This window comes from Bombus bifarius, unplaced genomic scaffold (genome assembly GCF_011952205.1).
Source record: "Bombus bifarius isolate JDL3187 unplaced genomic scaffold, Bbif_JDL3187 scf7180000009772, whole genome shotgun sequence".
NCBI classification, from domain to species: Eukaryota; Metazoa; Arthropoda; class Insecta; order Hymenoptera; family Apidae; genus Bombus; species Bombus bifarius.
Window position 1 is genome coordinate 398654 of NW_022885327.1, and position 27476 is coordinate 426129.

At 34.6% G+C, this 27476-nt stretch overlaps 1 protein-coding gene across 1 annotated transcript in view; it reads left to right on the plus strand.

The window, feature by feature from the left end:
- Positions 1 to 27476, plus strand: part of LOC117215715 — a 288668-nt gene that overhangs the window by 233207 nt on the left and 27985 nt on the right. Inside the window, exon 2 of the mRNA XM_033462136.1 lies at positions 4913 to 5055. Coding sequence (XP_033318027.1) covers positions 4913 to 5055 — 143 coding nt within the window. The remainder of the gene's footprint in view (positions 1 to 4912; positions 5056 to 27476) is intronic.

The window sequence follows — 27476 nt, forward strand, 5'->3', positions numbered from 1 at the left end:
TCTCTTTTTAATGTTTTTTCACATTAAAAATACTGTATTCTCTTTTTTATCATTTTACAACGTTGATACAACCAGCAGTACCAGCGATACAGCGATACTGTAGCGGCACCCGGCAATGGAACTTTTTGATGTAAAATATGTCACAGAAGCGTAAGGTCGACATGCCTAATGAGCCATCGGTACCCTACGGCCCATCTGCCGAATATTCGGAAGAAGGCGTTCGTGGCAACGGTCATAGACGAACAAATGCGCGCGTAGTGGGGATGTCGAGGGGCGACAGAAGAAACGAGAAGAAACATTTGAGTTTTAACAGCGAAGCAGGAGAGTCTAGTTGTAACCGAGAAGTGAAAATAGTGAGAAGTTTTCGAAACGAGTGTGAGGCCTGTTAAATAAATATATCGTTGAACACCGCCGAGTATTTGTGAAATAATTGCTCGTAATTGTGAAATTGGACTGGAATTGGAATTGAGCTGAATCATTATCCACAATGAGCGAAGGATCAAACGTGGATAATAACATCGTTAAGGTTGAAGAAAGGTGCGTTGTTAACGATAAGCTGGAGCGAATCAAAATAATGGAAGTTACAGAGTTGAAAGATGAACTAAGAAAACGAAGATTAAGGACAACTGGTGCAAAGGAAGAACTGCGAGATCGTCTAAGAGTTTCCATCGCCTTTGAAATCGAGTACGGTGAGGACGAAGGAGACGAAGGGGAAGAAAATGAAGAAAAGCGCGATGTGACCGAATTTGCGAAAAAAGTAGACTCGTACAACGTACATAAGGAGCTGTCGCGTCAAACCAAGAAGGAAACCGAGACATACCAAGAGTATGTCTGTAAAATGTTCTACATAGCTAAACAAGTAGGTATGGAAAATTCGTCCGTAATAAAATACATCATCGACGGGATTCGTGACAAGGAGACCAACAAAATGGTACTATACGGCGCTAAGAATATTCGCGAGTTAGAAAAGAAGCTTGTTCTGTACGAAGCCATGAAGGAAAACGCAAAGACGAAGGGTAAGCGAGTCGAAAAAAAATTCAAGGGGATGAGAGAACGACGGTGCTTTCTATGCGGAAATAAATATCATCTGGTTGTGAACTGTCCGATGAAAATCAAAAATGTTAGATGTTTCAAATGCCAGAAATACGGACACATTGCATCGCAATGTAAATAACACGAGTAAATCGCCTGAAGATGCGTCACAATCATTACAGACGAAGCGTCGTAGAGACGTTAAGTTCGGAGATTGTGAATTGACAGCGTTAGTAGACACCGGTAGCGAGTTGGCTTTGATGCGAACGGATCAGTCTGTGAGAATTAGAACGGCACATATAGTGTCAGATACCTTGATGTTACATTCGTTGATCATTGGCACAGACTTTCTAATTACCGTCGAAATAAACATAAAAGACGGAGACATTTCCATTCATAAAATAGATGGCAAAGACTATAAAGGATTTCCAAAAGTGTCTAAAATAGAGAAGAAGTAGAGCAGAAGTAGAGAAAATGAATTTAATTCAGCAAGGCGACATTCCTGTTTATGAAAGACCGCGAAGACTATCTTCTTCAGATAAAGTCGAAGTCGATAATCAGATTAAAACGTGGCCAGAGAACGGAATAGTCGTGAGAAAGTTTCAGGTGGTGCGAAGGCGAACCATCAGTCAGGGCGTTTAACGAGAAACGCAAGAAGACGACAGTGTACAAGACGAGAGATTCGATGGCAATTTTAAAAGGACGCAAGCCGCTCCTGGATTCCACCCGACGTTCCTTGGACGGTATTATGTGATTTTACTGAACTACCGCTACACGATGCAGCGAGAAGGCGAGTACGAAGAACCGCAAACGACTTCCACGGCGGTTGATTATATGAAGTTGTGGGTCATTGATGAAGACAGTGCTATAAGTGAAACTAGTGTGATACTGAGCACACCTGGGAACAGATGTTTATATCGCAATGGCCCAGTGTAGTACTGTGGAATGATCATTCAACAAAACCGATGAACTCGCTAGGAGTACGAACTACAGTGCAGGTAGAAAGTGAAAGTGCCGAAGGGTCAGAAGGGATGGAAAATTTCAATGGGCCATGTGACCCTGAGATATGCCCGTGGTCCTTCAGAAAGGTGGGTACTTGGAAAGGCGTATCGATTAGTTGTACCGATTTAGTTCCTTTAGTTATATTACATTAATATATTAAGAAGTCACTATAGATGAATGGAATTTATTTTCAAAAAATTAATTTAGTCTGATAAATTTAACTACTTATATTACTGTTAATACGGAAACAAGAAGAATCTTGCATAACAATTTGTTAATTAATAATATCATTAAATAGACAAGTTATAAACTGCAGATTATAGAGTTAGATTTTACAGTTTCATAATTTTACGTCAAACAGAATAATCAGATGACTTGTAATTGGTAATATTCATTTATAAAATTTAATTTCTCTTATTATCGAATATTTCTTAACAAGTTATAACTTCTCATCTGTAAAATTTTACTAATATTTTTCACTTCGACTGTACAAACCAGACTAGATGATAAATTAAATTGAAATAACAAAGAACAGATTTGCGTTAACCATAAGACCAAGTAGAAGAGACAGCTTTATAGTCAGGCACATAAATAAATAATTATAAAAAAATAGGCAGGCATGTGTGTAAGAAGGTTGATCAAATATGAAATATTTATGAAGTGTGCAATTATATTAATATTATTCTTCATGAATATTATAAAACACGAAGAGTACACGAATAATTTTTCTTAATTATAAATAAATATCTATCAAAAGATAGCTAAAAAATGAATAAAAAAGAGTCATTATACATACTTAAAACTATATATAACTCTAGTATATTATACTAACCGCGTAAAACGAGTAAGCCACGATTGATTAAGCAAAACAACTATAATGTAACAAAATACCCTACAGTATAACATTTTTTAACATAATACTATTGTTACGTCTGCATAAATCAAAATCCATGCCTCAGTCAAGACGGCCGCCAGCTGTACAAATATAATTAGTCGGACCAAAATAATCCTAAGCAACTGTCATAAAATTAAGCATCTTTATTTTACCGTCAAGGCACTTAATTGCTTCAAAACATTTTTCAAGTCGAGAAGTTAGCCATGTTACTGCGCCACGCCAGAAAAATTACTGAAAATTCTCAACGCGAGAATTGATCGTAATTTTAATAAATAAATAAAAAAAAAAAGTCGAGAAGTTCCTTAGGGTTATTGTACAATCCGGTAAAAAATGGGAAGGTCGGATTTCATGTTCAACGGTCATTTCCACCCGCAAGGGACCGTTGGTGGGGCAACCAGCACCCATCACTAATCTCATGTAAATACCGCTTTCACAGAACATAACATCACTTGCTATTACTTCTTTGAACCGAACTTGACTAGCTTTTCGATCAGTTGTGGCGGCACTCGACCACGGAAATTTCTAACGGCTTCGCGACATAAAGCGCTATACCTTGAAAGCCTAATGTACCTGTTGAGATATGTATAATTTTCTGTGCTGGACTAGGTTAAATGCGTAATAGAGATACTTGTATGTGAATATCAGTGTGTGGAAGTATGTGTGTCCGAAGCGCCTCGAAAACAAAGGAATGTAAACAGTTCAATTAAGAGTCGGTTAACAATCGGGTAGAGAAGAAAGTGCTGAGACGCGTGCAAGTGTGTATCGATGAATATATAAGGAATCGTTCATGAAATAAATACTTCATTATTTTAATATTAATCCTCAGTATAAACTTAGTGTTCTTATAACATTATTTCGGCTTCAAAGATTCACAATTCTCAACAGTACCATCGATATATCCCTACGGTTCTTTCGCTGAATATTCGGTAGAATGCATACGCGGCAACCGCCGCGGACTTCTAATAAACGCGCGCGTAGTGGGGATATCGAGGGGCAACAAAGAAAAGAATCTGTTTGGTTTTGAACCAAAAGATTCATTCTGCCCCGAGCTGCGAAGTGCGAAAGGTTAAGCGAAGCAAACACAATTAGAGAAACGGGTTATTGACTCTTGAGAATTCAGCGTTGATCGCAACTTGTTATTAATCGTTGTTAAACGTTAATCGTTAATCGTTGTTTGTTGTTAATTGTTAAGAGTCTAATAAACGTTATTGTTGAAAATCAAGAGTATTTCTTGTAGGCACCGACGTTCACCTCAAATGTAAAAAAAAATCGAAATATCTTATTAAGTTTCTCCCATGAAGTCGAACGGCTTTCATTTGAAACATTTTTTAGCACTTCTGTTACAGAAATAATTGTGTGTACAGATTTAAAACGGACATACTGTACATAACTTGTATGAATGTATCGCTAACTCCTATATTGCTGACCTCGAATTTTTGTACTTCAATCTCATTCTCATTCTCATTCTCTTGGCAGATAAAAATGATTCGCAATACTTTAAGGAAATGTTCAACATCAAATTTACAAAACATATCACGCATCTCGATAACAAATTTTCATTTCATATTTAGCTCAAACTCGAAATATTTTTAACGCTAAAAAGGTACAATTGGGTAAGAAATGAGCGAAAGAAGGCAATAGAGTTAAATCTTTCCTACGTTCTCCAATAATTTTATTTTTCTAACGAATACTTAAATTATCTATTTCCTGCCATTTCTCCGTTCAGAGAATTCCCACTTCGCGAAATTCTCCTACTTCTGAAAATTCTAGACAATCCATCATTCATCATCCCATAAAAGTAAAAAACTCCTCGACATTCCTACTTCTAAAATTATTCCTACGATATGATCAAAGGATAAAAAGTTTGCCTTTATCCATTGATTTTGATTGGTCAAAAAGCTGATCAAAAGATTGGTTTCATTCAATTTCAGTTGCCACTTCGTCTGCCGACTTCGTTCTCTAACATTGATTCCAACTTTTTAGTTCCAGCAAGAACGACCGGGCAGGTTCTCCTTGGACAAGTAGACATTGACGTTCAAGAGGACGCCGGAAATGAATTAACGACGGAAGAATCGTTCCCGAAAAAATGCATCGTCGATGACAATACATATTCTCATGGCCAGACGGTACGTAAACAAATCTATTTACGATCAATTTCTCTTCCTTTCGCTTTTTGTACTTCAGCAAATTGACTTTTCTGATCTCGAGATATCCGGACTGTCGATGAAACGATGCCAAACGATTCTTATTTTCATTTCCATGTAAAATACAATATCTTGATACTTTGAAGAATAAAGGATAAAAAAGTAAAAAAGAATAAAATTGATAATGTTTGCGTCCAGCAGGATTTATACATATGAAATCCAGCAGAGGTTCGCTCCTGCTGTCAACTGAAATGTTTACACATATCGTTCGATAAAGGGCTTTGAAAAATGCACCGGATATAGAATATTCGTTGGATCTGTCGCAATATCGTCTAGCCATGTTTAAGCCAATTACAATTGCACAACATGAAACTTTTATTTATGAATGTAACCTATTTGCGTGATAATTTAATTATTATTCCAATAATATTGGGTTATTTTTATATACAAGCTTTAATAATTTAATATTTTTTACTTTAACATAGGTATTTCTATCTTCCAATATTTTTGATTTTGATTTTAATATAGAAACTGGAATCTTGACTAATTTTATCAAATATTGTGTATTCAGGGGTACTGAAAATAGTATTACTTAAGTTAAGCTGTTGAGAGAAATTATTCTTGAAACAGCAATTTTTAGTTACGGATGATATGATTAAATATTGTCAGATAATATTGAAAGAATGATATTTGCCAGACATGGAATTTTATGAAAAATTTATGTTCATTCTATTGATATTTTATATTGAATCAAATTTTAGAAAAAGCTACGTAAATATTCAACAGAAATGGGAAATTGCACAGTTGAAGCAAGAAAAAATTTTGATAACATGCAATAGAATTAATATATTTTAATCTGTAACAAAAATGGTCATTTCTTTAATTATTAATAGTAGTCGATATAATAGTCGATAGTAGTAGAATCTAATTTACTAAATTGGTTTTCTATATATATATATGTCGGGTTAACATTAGAATTTAGGGCGCGTAACGATTCTTCGTTTGAATTAGCCATCGTTTTACAAAATAGAGATTATATTTACGTGTATATACAAGATTTTACAAAGTATAATGAATATTGAGTTTAATGAATAATAAGATTAACAAATAATATGTTTTACGAATAATAAGTTTAACGAATAATAAGATTAACGAATAATATGTTTTACGAATAATGAGTTTAATGAACGCTATTAACAATGTTCTTGGGTTCAAACGAATCCACGGTCAACGGGATAATTCTTTACTATACGTAGAATAATTTTAGACACAAAAATACGATTGCTGAGAAGCTCGGTAAACTGCTCGATGTATCACTTTCCAAGGCGATCGCACGAATAATGATCTGATGGAAATCTTTCTCGCTATACGATTGCATTTGTTTGTTATATGCTCGCTGGAGGCATCGAGAAGGTTCCAATCGTTGTTGCTAGGCAATTTCTGTCAAAAGTTTGTTGTATACTCTTTGGAAACATCGAGAAAAATCCAAACGCCGTTGCTAGGCAGTTTCTGTCTGGAGATTGATTCCTAATACAACGTGTGTCCCATTATATCGACATCTCTAAAGTACAATTCTATGTGATTTCTAGGGAGAACAATACAACCGATCCACACCTTCGTCAGGCAAAACGTTTATCCCGTGACCGTGGCTACGTTCGGCGACCAGTTGTCACCTCGAGCCAAATTTCGCTATCACAAGTCTCGAACAATTACAATCAGATCGAATGACAACAATTGCTTAATTACAGCTATGATAAAATCTAGGCTAAAGCATTAGATAACTCTTCCAAAATTGCAAAGGGAAGGCTCCGATTTTCCTTTCATCTCCGACATATATAAACTATATAACTTGCTGCTACTCATTGTATATTCCTTAAACTTTTATAAAGGAATTATAAATTGGTAATTTTAATCATTCGAGTAATTCTAGCATCAAAAGTTGCGTTTCCTGACATGTACAGGGTGGTTGGTAACTGGTGGTACAAGCGGAAAGGGGGTGATTCTACGCGAAAAAAGAAGTCAAAAATATAGAATAAAAATTTTTTTTTTTTAATTTTTCCATCGAGACAACGATCTACAGTGAGATCCGTTATAACGAGACGCGATAAAGTGCACGCGTACCGAGCGAAAATTCAAAGCCGATTTTCTCGAAAACAAAGTCTCAAACAAAAAATTTTTATTCCATATTTTCGACGTCTTTTTTCGCGTAGAATCACTCCACCAGTTGCCAACCATCCTGTATATTTCATTTTTATATAAACTGTATGAACAATTAAAAACTAGTAATTTCGACGATTCTAATAATTCCATCGGTTCGAGGACGTATCTTTGTTAATAATTTGTGCATTTGTATCAACTATATCATTTATTATATGGTCATAAAATGTAAGAAAAATTTCGGATTGATAATTTTAACCATGCTAGTAGTTCTAGCGCTAAAAGCAAATCACATTAAAACAAGCTTCAACGTGTAAAAACTCAATAATCGTTGGTTCGATCAAGTGTCGCATAGTATCACAGATTCCAAACAAGTTCCGTCATTTTATCGACTGGATTATTGCATTACGATCTTGCTACCTTACAGAACTTTCCGTAAACTGTGCGTCACCGTGTCGAGAGGAACAGGCGTGTCACGTTCCAATAATGATATCGGCGTAACGCCGAGCAAGCGAACACACGGATGAGATAGAACGTCAATAACGAACGAATAAACGAACGAAAGACGATCCGAACGAGGTTCCGACGACAATCCCACGGTTGAAATGAAATACGTGCAACGAAACGATTATAAAGTTCATTGCCAACGTCTTGGTGGTTAGACGTTGAAGGGATTGGATAGCAAGTTTCGGAGCTATACAGGGTGTCTCGGTTAGATCTTGTTTACGATTGCATGAAAATACTATTTCAATGGGCGTGAGTAATGCTGGAAAGAAATTTTTCGTTTTTCTTTTTTAGGAGATTTCTAGTCTTTTCAAGTTATCGGTGTTTTTGTTAAATAGAGCTTCATATAATTGTTTATACCAGTAGATATGATTGTTTTTGTTCTCTGCGTCGAAGTATCGAGGTAATTACATACGAAATGCTTGTTAAAAGATATTCCGATTTTAATTTCATCGAATGTAGCGTAGGAAAGACAGGGAAAACATAAACCGTATCGCTCTGCACCATTTTACGAGTTTCACAAAATTAAGGTAAAAATTTCTTTTAAATTAACCATTTTCAGATACAAGTACCTTGATACTTTTATGTAAAGAATGAAAATAAACATCGATCTATGGACAAAAATATAGGGTTACATTTAAAAATCACCCCCTGAAATGTCGTGAAAAATAACCTTGAGAAAAAAATTCTTCCCATCGTTGCATGGTCCGCTTGAAATACAATAGTTGCCTTGATAAGTGTTTTTTCGTACAATCGTAAATAAGGCAGATATTTAAGTGATCTCGTTTGTGAGACACCCTGTATAGGTTCAATTTGTGGCCGCAGCTTTCAACACTGTTACGTGATATCGATACAAAGTACGCATCGATTCTGAAACGTTAACACATTGTGTACTGGAATTACATTTTAAGCGTATTGGAATTACAATATCGAGTATTTTCCGATATTTTTGATCCTCTGCGTGCGGAATGCCAGTCTAACTGGCATGATCTTTTCGAGCATACATGTGCGAGTTTTATAAATATGTATTGGAGATGAAAGGACATCGAGGATTCCCTTTTGGAATGTTGGGAAAAACCCCAATACCCTAGTCCAGACTTTTACTATAGCTACACTTGAGCAATAAAACTAAGAAATAGTTTTAATAGTAGCTAGAGGATCTCGTGGCAGATATCTCAGATCTTTGATTTAGTCGAGAAGCATACTTGTGAGACGTACATCAGTGATTTTTTCATCCCCAAAATGTTCAGTAAACAGTATGAAAATATATTTGAAAGTGAGGAGAGTAGTGATGACGAAGTAGTAAATTTAAAAAAAAAATTATAAATAGAATTTCATCGAGTTCGAATATCGAGGAAGCCACGATCAGATTTGGGTCCCGCATGAAACAGCCGAAACACGCTGGGCGACGAACGTCTTAACTCGAACAAGAAGAGCGTCACCATACGTTAGTGACGGGGCCCCTGTCACGTAAAATTGATACTTGGGTTGTGAGAGAAAAGAAAGCTGAGTCGTAACCCAACTATTAATTTTCTTTTATCGAACTTTATTATAATCTTGGCACTTACAATAATAGAATAACGCTGAACCAAAAAAGGGGTGTTGTACAAGAACAGCAACTCGAACAAGAACAAGAACTGCCCGAGCTGGGTGAAGTCTCAGCTTATATACCATACACCCTGGCTTGGGGATGTTGAGGGGTTCGGTGTGGGTTCCAAAGAAGTCCGAAAGTCGGGGGTCGATATCTTTTCTCTGATGGGGACTAAGATGCGTCACAGGACACCCCTGTGGTGTCCGAAAGTCGGGGGTCGAGATCTTATCTCTGATGGGGTTGAGAAGTAATTGATATCACAGCCCTACGGAAATACTTCCGTCGGGGTATACCCCGACGCACGAATGTGTGCGACGTGGCGACGAACGTGTTAAAGGTTGATGGTTGATTTGTTGGGCATTATATTTTGACTATCTTGACTTTCTCAATAAGCAGTTCACGAAATATTTTGTTCTAGGAAAAAAATGTAATAATTTTTGTTTGCCGGAAATAGGATTCAAAGGATGAATTTACTTCATACAGATACCTACAAATTTTAAACAAATTGAAATCTTACTAAATTGTAAATTACTGAGATTTTATGAGTTATGAATGGACCAGTTTTTAAATGAGAAAGGCTGAGAGAAGATGACATGCTGCGATAAAAATGTAGCAATTTGATGAAAAATCAAAAGATTCTGAAATCTTGCGTACAAGTAGAGGATGTCTTGTCAAACATCTTTCCCAATAAGCTTGGTTTAAAAGCGGATATTTAAAAACGCATAGCAGCGAGTTCCAGAATTTTGCAGATTTGTTACTTTTGTAGTGAAAGACTATTTATGCGATTTGTATCTTTGTTTCAAGCGTTTCTATGAGGAATATCGTTATGGTACCAATTACAAATCGCGATTTTCGCTGCTTTTATCGTTTATTATTTATAATATTCTCCGTTATATTTATTTATAATTCTCCGTTATGCAAAGAGGGAATTCAACGTTTAAATGTCAACTTTATTAGTAAAAACTGTTATACCGTTATAATTAGATTTGATGTTGATAATCTTCGTGTAAACTATGTAAATAATGTGAATTATTTAAATATTGCGTTATGAAATCAGTTTATTAAAGACAAGTGTCAAAATTGATTAAAATTGATTTTATTTATTATAATTAATGGTTTTATTTATTTAAAGAAGAAATGTTAACATATAAATCATTTACAGATATGAAACGAAGGTATTCAGCGGTATTTCAGTATGTATAGTAAACAACATTTTTTTAAGGGGTGGTTTGGGCAAGGGAGGGCGGTAACTCGAAAATCATGAATTTTTCGAAAATTTGTTTACATAGTTACGTAAATACGATAAAACGATGCAACTTTCGTTTACATTTTTTTTTTTTTTTTTGTAGATATCTTTCACCGTTTTTGAAATATTTCGCCTCAGATAGAAAATTCTGAATTTTTCTTCAAGAAGCGATTCCACCCCTTAAAATCGAATTATGGCAGCAACGAAAAATATTACGGATGGCTTACTTGTACGGAAAATTTCACAATTTTTTACATTTTCGAGCTGTCTGAGTTATACATGTAGGAATGTTATATTATAAGTTTATAGAAAACAGTATGATAAATACAATATCGTTGCACTCACACGAAATCGAATATAAAAACCGCGTTTCGCGTATTCGTTTCTCACTAATTCTACGACACAACGACACAACGAACTTCACACGACCACGATAAATTCAACTCTGACAGCATTTTCCATGCTCATTTTTCCCTTAACATACTTGGTAACGCTCACAGCACTCCTTGACAACATTAACATATCTCGACAACGCTAATAAACAATTACCCCTCACGCCACGTCCTTCCCTGACGTCACACACTATCCCACATACATGTGAGAGTAAAAGTCCTTTATATTCCTTAGGGGAACGAATAAAATTGCACACTACTTTAGTTGTTGCCATGACGAATATTAAAGCGTATGACACCTTGTTCGAAAGTCTCTGTCTCAGGAATTGTAACGGTGGTGGTCCGAAGTGCAGCAAACTCATAATTTCCAAGTTATTAAGAAAAATATATTACTACTTTTACTCTACTTATACATACGAGTATATGTGGAACTGTGTACACAATCACTGTCGTCGCGATAGTCGCTTCGCTCGCTGTTCGACGGTCTATTTACGGCCGATGCACACGGGTGTCACGTAAACTTAAGGGTTGGTTTCTTTTTTATGTTTATTAAAATTTACAATCAATTCTCGCGTTGAGAATTTTCAGTAATAAGGGTTGGTTGATGAAATAAAATAGCTGAGTCGTAACACAACTATTAATTTTGTTTTAATTAAACTTTATTACGAATTCAGCAATCACAATGTAATACACACTGAATTAACATAAATCACAATTCACTCCAACCACGTTATGTAAGGCTTAGTTACAATGATACGTTAAGTACGCGACTGTTATAAGGGTAGAGACCGGTAAAGATATGTTGACTATTCTAAGGATACGGAATAAGTAAGTCTTACTGACAATACTGTGTCTGAGGAAGACTAGGGGTGGATGTGTCTAAGGACACGGGACTATCGGATTTGTTGATGACAATTTTGGTTAAGGAAGCCAGGGCAGTAGACACCGTCTCCGATTGGATAATAAGACGGTTGGTGGACCAGGAAGGGTTTTAGCCGCCCTCGTGAGAAAGTTGCTAACGGAACATACCAGACGTGAGGAAAACCAACTTTCCGTGTTAACACGTAGTAAACAATAAACGTAAAAGGAAACTTAAGACAAGAGATACTCGCTTGGTCCGAAGGACCTTAACTATGAAAATTCCAAGACCCCTGGTGTGGTACTTAAGACTATTGAAGGTATGCGCCAAAGCAGACATCTGGGTGCCATCCTGCCCACGGTGTGTGGCCTGGTCTCTGATGTGAATTGACGTTACATACGATTCGACAGGTATAGTGTGCGTATGTTTTCAATCGTGCAATACACACGAGCATGCGGTTCACATACTGCGACGTCTGTGACACTGCAATTGAACAACCGATATCGCAATGATCGTACGCCCTTTGCCAAATTGCAAAACGATCGTACTGGCGTGTTATGGCGAAAAGAAGCGGAACGGATTCTTTCAACACGGAATTGCTTATCGAAGAAATTGTTTATCGAATTGTTATACCATGACAACCCAACATTCCAAATTTGACTCGGTTACAAGTATGAAGAAACTTATATTCGAATTTCGGAGAAAATTTGCGCCTGTAAGCCTTTTTTCTTCTTAAAAAATATATGTTGTAAGAAAATGTTAAAATTGACAATCATTTTAATATTTATCAGCATTTTTCAATATCTTAACATTTTTATAAAAAACACAATTCTCTACGATAGATACGAATCCAAACATATGTATATTTTATTTGTTTTATACAAAATAACTATCATTATGTTGATGTAATTTTTCGTCAACATTACGCTGAATGTGTTCGTCCTGTCAGGGCATTATCACTAACAAAATAGTCCGCAAGGTTGTTTCTTATTTGTTTTATGGTTAAATCTCCTTGTCTCGATTCTCAGTACAAGTTTTATTATGCAATCCCTTCATAATTAAATTTTCTTACTGATAGCCATCTCTACTTCGTACTTCGCATTATGCAGAATGCAACAACACTTTATAACATCTACAGCAAAAGGTAATTTTATATTCAGCGGCTTACGGAAAACTTTCCATTTATTCGATAAAATGCATAATTCCAACAAAACAACAGGCTCGAGTTAGTCGGTAATTAAAAATACTTTCTCTATGTTAATGTATTTTCGCTGTACTCCTTTCCATTACGTGGCTAATTTTTGGGAATATTCAAAGCATTTGTAATTTTTTTTACAAGGTTTAATTCTTTCAAAAATGTGACTGTCAGATTCTTTTCTGGCAGCTTTTATATCTATGTAGTTGATTTTGTAATTTGAGGGATTATATATAATTTAATTATATTTATTATTATAATATTAATTTTGATTTATATAATAATTTCATAAAATTATATTAATTATATATAATTGACAATATAATCCATTATTCCGAACGGTACTACAGAAAAATATTTTTTATAATTGTAATGCAATGTAGTGGACGTTTCTGGTTTTATTATTCTCACGTGCTTGTGATCTATGACCCCTACGCAGTTTGGGAAATTAGAAACATTTTAGAAACCCTCATATATTATTTCCTATATTATTTTATATTATTACAGATATTTCCAACTATTTTTCTTTGGAAAATACAGGAAAACATTCTTTTTTTAAAGTAGACCCAAATAGCCTTGCAAACTTTTCTTGCAATTGTAGTATGTCCAATTGTATAACTGTAACATAGATCTATTAAGTTATATACGTTACTTAAGTATTTGTAAGAAAATAAACATTTAAAAAATTTGGTTAATAAATGGGGAAATATTAAAGATATATTCATGAGAAGCATTCGTAGAAAGTTGAGATTTGGATAGGCAGCCAATATGGGGAAAATATACATATGTGGAATAATTGTCATTTTTTTTAAGAAGAAAAGATACAATAAATTCAGAAAATAGTATGCAATACGATGCTACATATAACAAGATACAACAACAATTCAAAAACACAGGGCACACATATTTCAAATACTCGAAACATTTCAGTCAGCACTGAACTACCCAGGAAACGCCACCGTAGAGAAACAATAGAAGATTCGTTATTGAATTTCATAAATACACCTACGCAATCTACTACAATAGGTGAAAATACATCTTTTTTTATTTCTTATTATCCACTGTCAGACTGTTTAATTTAGACCAGAAATTGAAATTTAGAAGGGAGATGTTAAAATTAATAAAAAATATCATACACAGTCCTTCTCATCATGCGCTCATCATTTACAACACTCAGTGTCAGAATCGATATCTCACTCGCAGTACATTTCTCAATAAACGTACTTTGATCGTAATAATACATCATCACCTGTTACGAGAGAAAATTCCATTCCACACAATTTACGTAACAGTACAACAGATTCAAACACAGATTTATATGATTTTTAATATCGTACATATTTAACAATGCAACATGTATTAGGTTGTCCGGAAAGTGTCTTTCTTTCGCGGAACGTTTTTTGCAACGATGCAGCTTCATACAAACGTGAAACCAAGTCTGTAAAATGTCGCGGTGTTTATCTCAACAGAACAAAATGGATCGTACGTAATTCGATAAAATAATATAAAACAAAAAACATTGTGCGTCTATTATTTCCTCATAAAATAAAAGATACTTTTCGGACGACCTAATATATAACATTTATTTTCTTTCTGAAAGAAGATATGCGAAATGGATATTAGGCTTAGATATGACAACACCAAATTATATATTGATAGAAGAATGCAAGTTAATAGAAATAAGAGAAAGAGCATTAAAAATAGCAACGAGGTACGAAGAGAAAGCCCTAGAATCAAAAAAGGAATAAGTAAAGGAGTGTATAAAGGAAAGAGAGAGAAACTGGGGAAACGGCCATGAAGAGAAAAGAGCAAGAAAGAGAAAGAAGGGATTAGAAGAGGTGAGAAAGCGAGGGACGCAGGTAGAAGCAGGAGAGGAGCAAGAAAGGATGACAGCAGACCAAACTATAGAAGAAAGGAGAAAGAGAGAAGCAGAAGAGAGGGGGACAAGGATAAGGGAATCCAAATATACTATACACTACAGAAATATAGCCAAAGAAAAATGACCAATGTACTTAGAAGGGAGGATGAAGTGGAAGGACGGAAGAATATTGGCCAGATTCAGATGCGGAAACGAGATCAAAGCGAGGGAATACTGGAAAGAAGAGGGAGAAAAAAGACGCAGACTATGTAGAAGGAAAGAAGAGGACCTGAGACATGTAATGGAAGAATGTGAAATAACGGGAGGACCAAAGGACATAGGAAAAACGCTAAATGAGACTGGAGGTTTAACAGAACTAAAAGCAATAATAGAGAATAGAAATTAAGGGAGTGCAATAGAATAGAGTGGAAAAGAGGGGAGGTAGACATGTAAGAAGAGAAATAGACATAAGAGATGTAAAGAAAGGCACGGACTAAGCAATAATAAATAAAATAAAAAATAATATTTTCTTCCTGCCATTTATAATTTCACCGTTTATATCAATATCAACTGATTATTATCACTTTGCTATTAAAAAATTGTTATTATAATTATTGGCCTTATATTAATACTACTTTAGATTTTCGTTTTCTGTGTGTACTTATGTTGTCATTAATTTAATTATTTAATATTAAGTTTCCTGTTTTTCTGCGTTCTAACAATGTCAATAAACGTGTTAATATGTAATATATATACATGATATTAACATGAATAAACAGCGCATTAAAATGTGTTAATTTACCATAAAATGACAAGTAGCATTTCGATCGGTGGTACGATAAGTCACATGCCACTATCGGTATTTTTGATCTCGACGCTTAATTTCAATAAATAAAAAATTTATTTTCATCCTGTTTAAAATTTATAAATATTGTGGTAAATGCACTTTTTACAAGACGGGCACTGACAAACGAACGAACTCAATATTTTCTGCGATTTCACGAAGTATTTGTATACTAAGGCCGGATGTAAACGAGCGACTTTTGTCGAAGAAAGACATATAGTCGCAGTGATATCCCGCAGAAAATAGTCGCAGGAATAATCTGCATTTCACGTAAATATGCAAAAGCTATCCGCTTTTTCATGTATGTTCATTTTGCTTCTTCACAATATGTACTAACTTCTTCGCCGCTATCACCACATTAAATACTCATAAATAGCGGCGACAGCGTACGATCGCACAGTTGTTGTAGCTGCGGTATTACAGCGATGTTACATTGCACGTGTGCGTCGGGTGGCCGTTATACATAGTTCATAGAAGGTATTAGATTAGGTTTAAATCATTCTTTGCTCTTCAGCAATCGTGAGGCGGTTGGATACGAGCGAAGCGACTATCCCATCGGTTGTGTCTATGGACACAGTAACATATATGATGTGTAAGCAGAATCCAATGTATTAGTATTGTTATATTTTTCTCAATGTCTCGTAAACTATGAATATATGAGGACCATCAGCATTGATAATTCTTCAGACATAAGCTCACAGGGCTCTTCTAGTCGATTGAAGCGGGGGCTAAGATTCTGTCTATCTGTTTGAATATGCCACAGTTTTGTAAAAAATTTATGAACTTTTCGCTATATATGATGCTTTACCCATATTTGTAAATGCAGAAGAGAGTGAGAAGGTTTGAATGGAATACTCTGATGCCTGTATACTAGTACATCACATCATCGTTTTGCTAGAAACGTTGATCCAAGTAACGTATTGCTAGTTTCGTGAGTAGATTTCTGACACCGAAATCGGGAGCATTATGTTTGTTATTATACAATAGGACACTGGAGAACAACGCATAGAACAATAATTTTGGGAGTGAAATTTAATTATGGTATTTTTATAGTTTTTAATCCCATAAATCTTTTGCATAATAGGAATAAATTTACAAAAGAGAAATTTATATACTCTACATACAAAATATAAAAGTATGTAATAACAAAGAATTTACTGTAGTATTATACTATTATAATACAAAACCACAATATCATTTTCAAACATGTTTTATTTTCTATCATTTTTTACAAATTTATTAAGTCGCTCATTTATTCTATCATTGTAAAACGTACTTGATTTTTATAAAAAATGTATATACGTTTACTCTTAAATTACATATCTTTTTTATATCGTTTACTCTTATCAGAGTAATATTTATTTTCTTAAGTATTTACAAATAAACCTTCCTTCAATTCTTATAATTAATTATTTTAAAAAAGAATCCCGGAAATGGAAATGTTTTCGCTTAACTCGTATCATATAAACTTAAGCATTATTTCAATATCTATATAAAATTTTATCGAGTTCTAGATTACATATATATATATATATATATATATATATATATATATACATTATTAATGTTCAAACTGTTCAAAGTAAAATATTCCAACCGTCTACCTCTAAATCGATAGAATAATGTAATATCGTAGAATAGCTTTGATTGGAGATCGGCTGGAATTAGAAAACACCGTGTACATCGTCTTTTTGTGGTTTGTTTACGTCCAAGAGCGCCTAGTAACAGTGACGCGAGAAAAGATAAGCAGCGTCAGAACAAAAGTACGGTTTCATATTTCAAGGAGTGGCGATCGAGAGGCCAGAGTATGTGAGCCGAAAAGTGTGTGTGTGTGTGTGTGAGAGAGGACGAAAGCAAGAGCGAGCACGACCGAGCAGGAATGCATTGGCGAGGATCAGAGTTGATCGAGACGTCGAAGCATAGAGTCGTTCGAATTGAGTTGCTAGTGTTGTCGAGTGTTAGAGTTGCTAGTGAGAGAGAGAGAGAGAGAGAGAGTTACCAAATAGTTGTCAAGTTATTTGATGTAAATACGAGCGTTGCATTTAGTTTTCCTGTTAATCAAACATCGTTTCTCTGTCTAACTAATATCTGTATTTTCAATCCATTATTAATAAATTATAATTAATCGGACAAAATTACATCTTTAATATATTCCGATATTACAATAATTAGTTCTACATTCTAGATCTTATCAAACTTCATAATATAACAAGTACATACATAGAAACTATATTCTATAAATTCTTGAAAACTCTAACAATCTTTCCATACCGATATAAAAGTAAGACTTTACAACATTCCAACAAAGGAACTTTAAATCCAAATCTATAAGTACTCTACTCTGAATATAACAACATTCAACAACTTTTTTCAAATTTCACTCAATCTCCTTCAATTCTCATTCAATCTCAAGCATCTATCTACCTATTTCTTTTCCACATGCAACAACAAATATCCCACATGTGTCCTCAAACTGATACCTGTATCATAATTTTCAATCAACTTTCCATAACTACCATTTATCTCAAAGCTTGCATTTATCATACTCCAGGCAGAAATTCTCAATAGCCCTGTTGGAATACAAACGAACAAGCTCAATGTTTCATTCTGAAGCGTAGATTTCATGAATAAATATAAATCTAAACGTAAATTTCGTGAATAAATCTACGTTACTATACGTCGAATTAGCTCGATGAGATGAATATTCTTAAAAGTAATAATAAAGACACTATCGAGATAGAGAGAGAGAGAGAGAGAGAGAAAGTTGTTTTTCTTAATCGAAAGGGTTGCTGAATATAAAGATATCTTATTCGCGGTTCAACCGGAATTTTTATACTCTACAAAGACCTCTTAGCTATTTTTCAAAGCTCTTTATAACTCTACAGTATATTCGAAACAGTTTGAAAAATAATGTTCTTTTAAATTAAATAAACTGAAACTAATACTCTTACAATTCTGAATTTTTCTGATTTCTGTAAAAGCTAATGTTTTGTAAATGACAGATATACTGCGGTTTCATACCAAAGCTTTTAACACGGAAAGCTGTTTTATTTATAACTGAACGTTGAACGTTCCTAGCAAACTATTCAAGTGGATATTTTATTGCAAAATGAGAATTTTTTTACCTCTGTGGTATCTCAATCCTTTTTCCTAATTTTTTCAACAGAAAATTTATCAACGTGGAAAGATTCATCATGAATCGTGGAATTTTTTATTCTAAATTCTTCTAATAAACTATTTAAGTAGATCTATTTATTTATAAACTATTTAAGTAGATCTATTTATTTATAAACTATTTAAGTAATCTACCATAGAAAGCGAATTTCTTAATCTTTTCAACTCTTTTTTTTTGTGATGTTTTAGAACGTTGTAACAAAAAGACTATATAACTTTTTCTATCATTATTTTGCCTATATATTTATTTATAATTAAGGGTTATAAGAACCCTAAGAAGGAGTAATCAAAGTTGGCGATAGTATAAACTTTCAAGAATACTTGTTTCGATAGAGAATCTCATGGTTCTCATAATTTCGATCATTTTACCAATCTGAAGTAAAACAGGAACCAAAAAGAGTTTTTTTTTATGTTTATTAAGCCCAAGATACAAATTTTTTAAATACCTTTTAGTGTTCACAATAAACGGTGAATTTTTGTAGTGGTGTTTTTGGCAAAAGTACCGATACGCGACGGTACGACGTAGCCATGCTATGATATGTGTCGGCGCTTTACATTTTTCGTGTTTAATATGATTATTAGGTTTAAGCCGCTGGGGGAGCGGAGCTTCTGTGTGATTTTGTCTTTGTTTTTTCTGTCCTGAAAACTTGGTTGCAAAACAGGACGCTTCGGTAGCTTGCTTTTTGGGTGCTGTGTGACTTGGGGAGGGGGTGAGAGGGATGGGGCTGGGGGGGTGAGAGGGAGGGGGCGGGGCGCGCGGGGGGGAGGGATGGGGCTGGTGGGGGGTGAGAGGAATGGGGCGGGGGGGGGGTCAAATAGGTTTATTTACAAGTGTTCACAATATTTACAATTTTACACCTGTGTTATGCGGTGTCAGAGTTGTGTTCTGTTGGTTTGATGTTTTCTCTTATTTTGCTATGGGTTCTGTATCCACCAGTATTTTTTTGTGTTCTTTCTGTGTTTGTCTTTGGTGTCTTTCCGGGGGGAGGGCCATGTTGTATCTCCATCTGGGGTCTGCGGTCTGTCCATTTATGTTTTTTTCATAAAGTATGGTTTTGAGCCCTGTTTTTCTTTTGAACCAAAAAGAGTCTTAATTAGACTTTGACTACAGAAGATAAAGTTTCATCACCAATTTTTTTTTTTTTTTGTAAGAATATGCTTTGCAAGAAATGAAACAATGCAGAGGAAAAAGAATAAGTTTGATGTATGAAACAATAGATTTGATATGATTGAAACACCTAGAATTACGTTCAAAATTTGCAACCAATCAAGTAAATCTTAAGACGTCATGGGTATATCGAATGGACCGCTGATTAGATTAAGGGAAAAATTGAATTTACTTTGCTGCTCGAATTTCTAACGATAGGAGATTTTTTAGAAAAAAATTTTAATCTTATAATAAGGAATTTTATGTTTCAACATACAACCGTTGTATTCTTCGAACACTTAAAGCTTCGTTGATTTTAGTTTTAATCTCAGTATACAATTTGGTACGTATATTTTTGAAATGTATCCTTTCAAAAAGAATACAAGAAATTAATTTTTTCCAAGATCTGCGATAGAATGTTCTTTTTCAACACTAAAACTTTAAAACACGTACATAAATACATAATATCTAAAATAAATATACAATATCTAAATATGTACATAGTTAATTAGTATTATAGCGATATAACGAAAACAATTGACTAATATTAGTCATATTCCTGTCTCAATGAAAGTAAACGTTAATATGTAATTACCAAGAATACTTGTGCGATTATGATAATTAGAAAAATAAACAATTAGATATGTAGCGGCACATGAGTCAAAGGACAATTCAAATCATGTTGTTGTTTTGCCACGGAGTCTTGTTTTGCCCAAGATCGTTAGGTTACAAGTAATAATAGAAGAACAAATAGACTCTGGGTGATGGCTTGGGAACTCCGTGTGGCGTTGGCGAAGCGCGATGGGTCCGCCGCGCCTCCCGGTGGGGTTCGGGCTTGGACGCTGGCGGCTCAGCGCCTCGGGGCCACCAAGCAGTCCGGTAGGGGAACCGGGCTGCCTCTCGATCGCAGCCGGGACGGTCATCGTGGAGGTTTTCCCCAGAAGCGGCTTGGCGTCCGTGCAGATTTCCTCCACGTAAATATAAAAAAAAAGAACAAATAGACTCCGGGCAAAACAATGTCGCCGCTACATGCAACCGTCGAATGAAGACGAATTTGAATTTCCCCCCGACCAGTATAAATAAACGGACGCGATCGCGAGCGATACAATATCGTAGAGTATCGTACAGTATCTAGAGAGTATCTGCGAGCACCACGAGTATCTAACAGTACCCACAATATCTTCGAGTGTTTATCGAGTTACGCGACGAGCATTTACGAGTATTTATTCCGCGATTTATTTTGCGATTTATACTTCGTCCTAACGACTCACGTATACGGCTGTATATTAATTTATTATTTTAAATATATTCGTTGATTACAACAACGAGCAATCTCGTCATTAAACCTCACGTACCACGTCCTCGTACCACGTCCTTGTCACGTAAAATAACACAAGAGAACAACAACAAAAAAATAGAAAAAAAAAACTTTATTTTTCTTCTAACGCAATTCACAATTTTTCTTCCGAGCTCTAGGCGTAACTTTTTAACACTGAGACTTACAACTCGACATCCGATCGGATTCGATTATTTGTCTTTTGTCACCCGTCGATATCCCCACTATCCTTGAGTTTGTTAGGCATCCGCGATCGCCGCCACGCACGCCTTCTCCTCGAATATTCGGCAGAAGGATCGTTGGGATATTGATGGTTCATTAGGCACTTTGGCGATATACATTGTTTATACATGCCACATCTTTATCTCCGATTTTAAAGTGAGCCAGTTGTGACAGCGGCCTAGCCTTTGATATGGATTGACGTTAACATCCTCTTCACATAAACATCTACAGATACTAGTCGTTTTAACTGATTCGCTACATTTAATGTTGAGCAAACTCTTCATCTATTTCGTTTGATATAGATCAGCAGAAGAAGCTTGAGAAAAAGCAAAGAAAACGGCCAACTTTAATGCAAAGAGTATAACAGAACGGGGGGGGGGGGGGGGTCAAAAGTGACCTCGAAGCGATGGTACCATGTGATGCACCATCGACGCATCATAAACCAATTTTCAACCCTTTATCCCAACCGGAAGTGTCGTTATAGGCCAAATTCGGATTTACCGTCTTTTTCCTATTTTTTCTATTTGATGGTACGCAGAAATTCTAAAAAAATCGTAAGACATTGTAAACAAGTGAATTAGGCTAGAGAAATTTTTTTTTAGATTTTTTCGTTACAAATTCCAAGTATAAAAATTGAAAAACGCTAAAAGATGCTGAAAAATATGGAGCTAGTATTGAAGCTTCAGAGCGTTTACTTTGTTGTATTTACAATATCAACATATTGGCGTAACTATTATTCCCAACCTTTTTCAAACTTGTTGGTAAGATGCACTGTAGTTGAACAAAATTTAGACAAAGTGATGAAAATAGGTTTGTAACATTTGCTTTCGATAAACTATCGAATGATGCGTCGCTTGATAAAATCGGCTTTTATTTTGGACCTCTTATCCCGCTATAGCCTACATGATAAATAAATCCATTGAATCCATTGAATCGCTTGAGGAATTTATAATCGAGCCATAACCAGAATGTCTTAAGCTCTGGCACGAGTTCGCGGAAGATTTGAAAAGGTAAAACAACCTGTCTCATGTGCGAGAATTTTAGCTCGACAAGCATTTTGTTACGTCTCGATACACTCTACAAGGTACATATAACACAAACAGAGAGAGCGTTTTAAAGCGTTCGTTTTGTTTTATTTGAAAGCTTCTTTGTCCGGAAGAAACGTCTCTGTCGAAAGTATTGTTCGAATTGACTTTGTTGACTCGTCGAATGGAACACACACGGAGCTATAGGAGATGTTTGAAACATGAAAGGAACGAAATTTCCGTATGCTGGCCGGCCTGTGTCTATCTGTTATCATATTCGAGGCACGTGCTATTTAAAGCAATAGAAGCACGCGTGCGAACGCGTATTACGAATATTCGTGCGAGATTATTAATACGTAGTCAGGATGCACGAGATAAGGAATGAATAAATATTAGGAGAGACAATCGAGACTGGGAAACTATTAACTGCATCACGTTAATTGGTACGTGTTCATTGATTCCGTGTGGCGGCTGCTCGATCTTGTTATTGTTCCGTATTGTCAATTAATCGCGCGATGAACGTGCAGCAAATTGTTTCAACAAATGTTAAACGACTTGAGCGTACATTTTGAGTTTAGTTTTTAAAAATTGACGAATCTAGGAAAAAGCTACACACGACACGATCTGATAAATTTACACTGGTTCAAAAAAGTATTCGAACATTTATGGAAACTTTTAATGAATATATCGTGTGTGGCACGAAACATTTAACAATCCAAATATCATGATCGCGTCTGATAAAGTCTGAAACAAATCTAAAAATGTACGTAGAAACTGCAAAATGGTATTTAGTGCAGGTACATATTTCGTAAAGATCGAAAAGTATTTAAACACTCAATTATCCATTATATTATCCATTTTATTCTTGTTAGGTAGATGATACATTTACACTGTACATGTGAATGTGTGTGTAAGCGTCAGAGGACGTCCAGGTCTTAGTTGAGACAAAAGACTGTTGGTAGCTGTTAGAAGTATCTAGAATAGTCTGTTTAACAACAAGCGTGCGTGTAAGAAGGTTATCGAGGTGTTCAGAGTGTAATATGTATGTATAGATGTTGTGTGCGAAAAAGCAATTAATTTATTATACCTCAACAATTCTAAATATTCACTGATGCCATTTTTAACGTTTATTATATGTATAAAATGCTCTCCGTGGCTGTGTACTAATTTACTGCGTGTATTATACACATTTTCAAATTGATTTAAATTTTCGCCAATATAAGCATGATAATCCTGTCTCACTGTCAATAAAGTTTCAAAATATCATATACGTATTTATATTTAACACGCATAGTATATACATAAATTTTCCTTTTTTTTTATTTATTTATTTGAATTTTACAATTTGTCCAGTAGGACATTTGGTAAAATATTATAGCTTAGTGGTATAATAATATAACATGTGGATAGCTACCCCAGTGAGATACCATCTTCGAATTCGATTGATTTATTTCTTTATTGGGGTGAGTGTATATACATAAATGGCCACTGTCCAGCGGAACAAATTTTAGCAAATTCGATACTGAAATTGTAGTTATTTAAAATAGTAATTGAATTCATATCGATACAATATCGTTACATTTTTTTACGACATTTTTATTTATATCTTATTCTGAATGAACCATTGTCATTGATTTTCCAATTTTGATATTTTAATTTAATTCAAAATATTGAGACAAGGACCTAGTTTAAAAGTATTCTGCAAAATTTTTACGCACAATTAACAACATTTCGGCTGCAAGAAATACATTTTTATACTTCTATTTCATTTTATATTTTGTGATAACGCTGCGAAAACAAACCTGCCCTCAGGTCACCATTAATATCACAATTCCTAACAAGAATTCAGTCAGATATCTGGGCGTGACTCTGGACAGGAGATTGACACGGAAAAAGGACATCATAGACAAATCGAAGCAACTCGAGGCTAAACTTAAAAAATTTTACTGGCTCATTGGGCGTCGCTCCAACTTAAGCACTCAGAGCAAAATAATGCTATATAAAGCCATATTAAAACCTGTTTGGACCTATGGGATCCAACTATGGGGAACAGCGAGTAATTCCAACATAGAAATTCTCCAACGATTCCAATCAAAAACTCTAAGATCCTTAATAGATACACCTTGCTATGTTACCAACGAAACGATACATCGCGACCTAAAGATACCTACAGTTAAAGAAGAAATATCCAAATTCAGTAATAAATATAACATAAGAATTAACAACCACCAAAACCCATTGGTTACTCAATTACTTGACACGACGATTCAGATCCGCAGGCTAAAGACATTAGATTTAAACATTAGATTCAACTAGAACCAAACATACGATAATCATTTATTATTCACGTTATAGTAGCACGCCAGAATAATTTACTTATAATTCTCAATGAGAATTGATTGTAAACTACTTCCAAATGAAAAAAAAATAAGAAAAATTCAACAAGAAAGAAATTCAAATTCAAAAGAAGAATAAAAGTTCTTTCAGTTACCGTGGAAACCTACAAGTACCACCTATTATTTATTTTAAAACATTCGCGAATTAGTATGGGTTTATTGCATTGTAATTTCTATTTGTTTCAGTATATTAATTCATAACACACCAGGATCTTTGGTTTCGTTTATTTTTCAATTGCTTTCTTTTATTGTTGAACTTTGTTGCTGTTCACTGCAATTGTAAAATATGATTGAAAAATGTGTAACTCGTGATAAAAATAAAAGGAGCATATACTTTACATATATTTCAAAATGAAGTATTGAAATCTATCACATATTTTGTGTCTAGAAATGAACAAAATTTTGCGTATTGTTCTATGAAAATTGGAAGATTAGGGAATATCCTTCGTATTTTCATAAATTCGAAATTAAATAAACATTGAAAGCTGAAGAAAATGAAAGCATACGATTTTCCATAACAGCAATAAATTTTCATTCAAAAAATCACGTTAAATCGAACATGCTATGAATCATTATTTGGCCGGTTGTAATTTCATTTCACAGTCCTAATTTGATCAATACGACATTCCTCTCGAAATTGAGCAATCTTTCCTACGAGCAAGCATAACAAATCGACGCGACGTTCACGAGATGAAACTTGGAAAAAGTTTCCACGTCATGTTGGTGATCTCGTTTCGCTGGAAATCTCGGCCGACATGGTCGCACTTTTACGTGTTCGCCAGGAAACACATTGACTTGCTGGCTTTCAAACTGGAAAGTTTCGCGTCTCGACAAGAAAAGAGGACGAATACCTACGGAATTTTTGCCTCTGTCTAAACCGCCCTCTTTCGTTTCCGTTCGCCGTATTTCTTTCTTCTTTTGCATAGAACGAAGAAGAAATTAGGCTCGCTGTATTGCATTTTAATGGCAGAGTCCGCGGCTATTTTACTACACAACACAAGAATATTCAGATATTTACAGACATATTTTATGAATGTATTATTCGTGTTATAAGAATTATTTTGAAATCTCGTTAGCATTGTCATGAGTAGATGGCGGATGTTTATGCATCGTAAATGTGTCAGAAATATATGACATCCATGCATATAGAATATGCAAATTTGCACGAGAACTATGCAAAGTATGTTAGCAATATGTTTGATATAAGTTTAGTGTATCGAATAGTTGCGATAAGGTATTGAGCGATAGATTTTAGATTAACAATGTTCTTCCGATTACTTTGGTATGTATAGTTTGTGCGATAATAAATTATAAGCGCTTTGTCCATATTTGCAATTGCAAAGTTATCTTCTCCTACAGGGAATGATATTATGAACTTAATCAAACCGAATTCTGCTTATTCCAGACACAAACCATTACATCTTACGCTTAACCAATCACTCGAAATTGCAACTGTACGATTTCATGTTACCTATATTTCACATATTTCACATTTTCACATATAATATTGTAGTATCGTGGACGAGGGGCCTGGGAAGGGGGGGGGTGTCGTGCGAATTACAAACAAGCGGTTGCCGAGTATGTGTATGATGGGGCTTAAACAAAAGATACGAGGCTAAGACAAAAGACAAAGGGTTGCTAAGAGACATAAACGAATTAACGGCAGTATGAGTTGAGAAGCCAGAGAGTGCGGATTGCGTTGTCGAGATAGTGTTGTTAGCGTTGTTGAGAGAGAGAGAGAGTTGAGTCTGTGTTGACGAGAGTTGTTAATTAATTATAATACGTTGTTACGATTAGTTCATGTTAAATAACCATTGTTTTCTGTTTAATCCAATTATTATTAATAAACTAATTTTTATATTTACGATACTACAATATTTTATATATTATTGTTATTAACAGTTTACGCAATTGTCATAAACTGAATTAGTTTGATAAGATAAATGCGTAACAGAAGTACGTGATATACAATATGTTTTCGTGTATGATCTTAAACGCAGATACGTGAAACGTATGCATTATGCAAAAACTTAAAGTAAAAATCATATTTTTATAATCTTCTAGTCATAAAACAAATTTCTATTCAGGTCTTGTTGCTTTCTTTCTTATTTTGACAAATATTAATACGACAAATTAAATGGGACATATGCTCCGATTTTTACTCAACCTTCTTGTAACATTCTGAATTTAGTAATTTTATAAGACTTCTCACTTAATAAACGTTGATTAATTTTCTGTTATTGCATTATCTCGTTTTTAAATAATTAATACGATGTCCGTTCATTTTGAATAATCAATAACACAGCAGAATAATAAATGATTTATTACCTATGTAGCTTAGGGGACAAAAAATTGTGTTTATTATATTAACTAAATAGAGTATATTAAATTGTGACTAAATTAAAACAAAAAATTTTATAAAAAATTAAAATCGAAACTTTAATTGTGTTCTATATA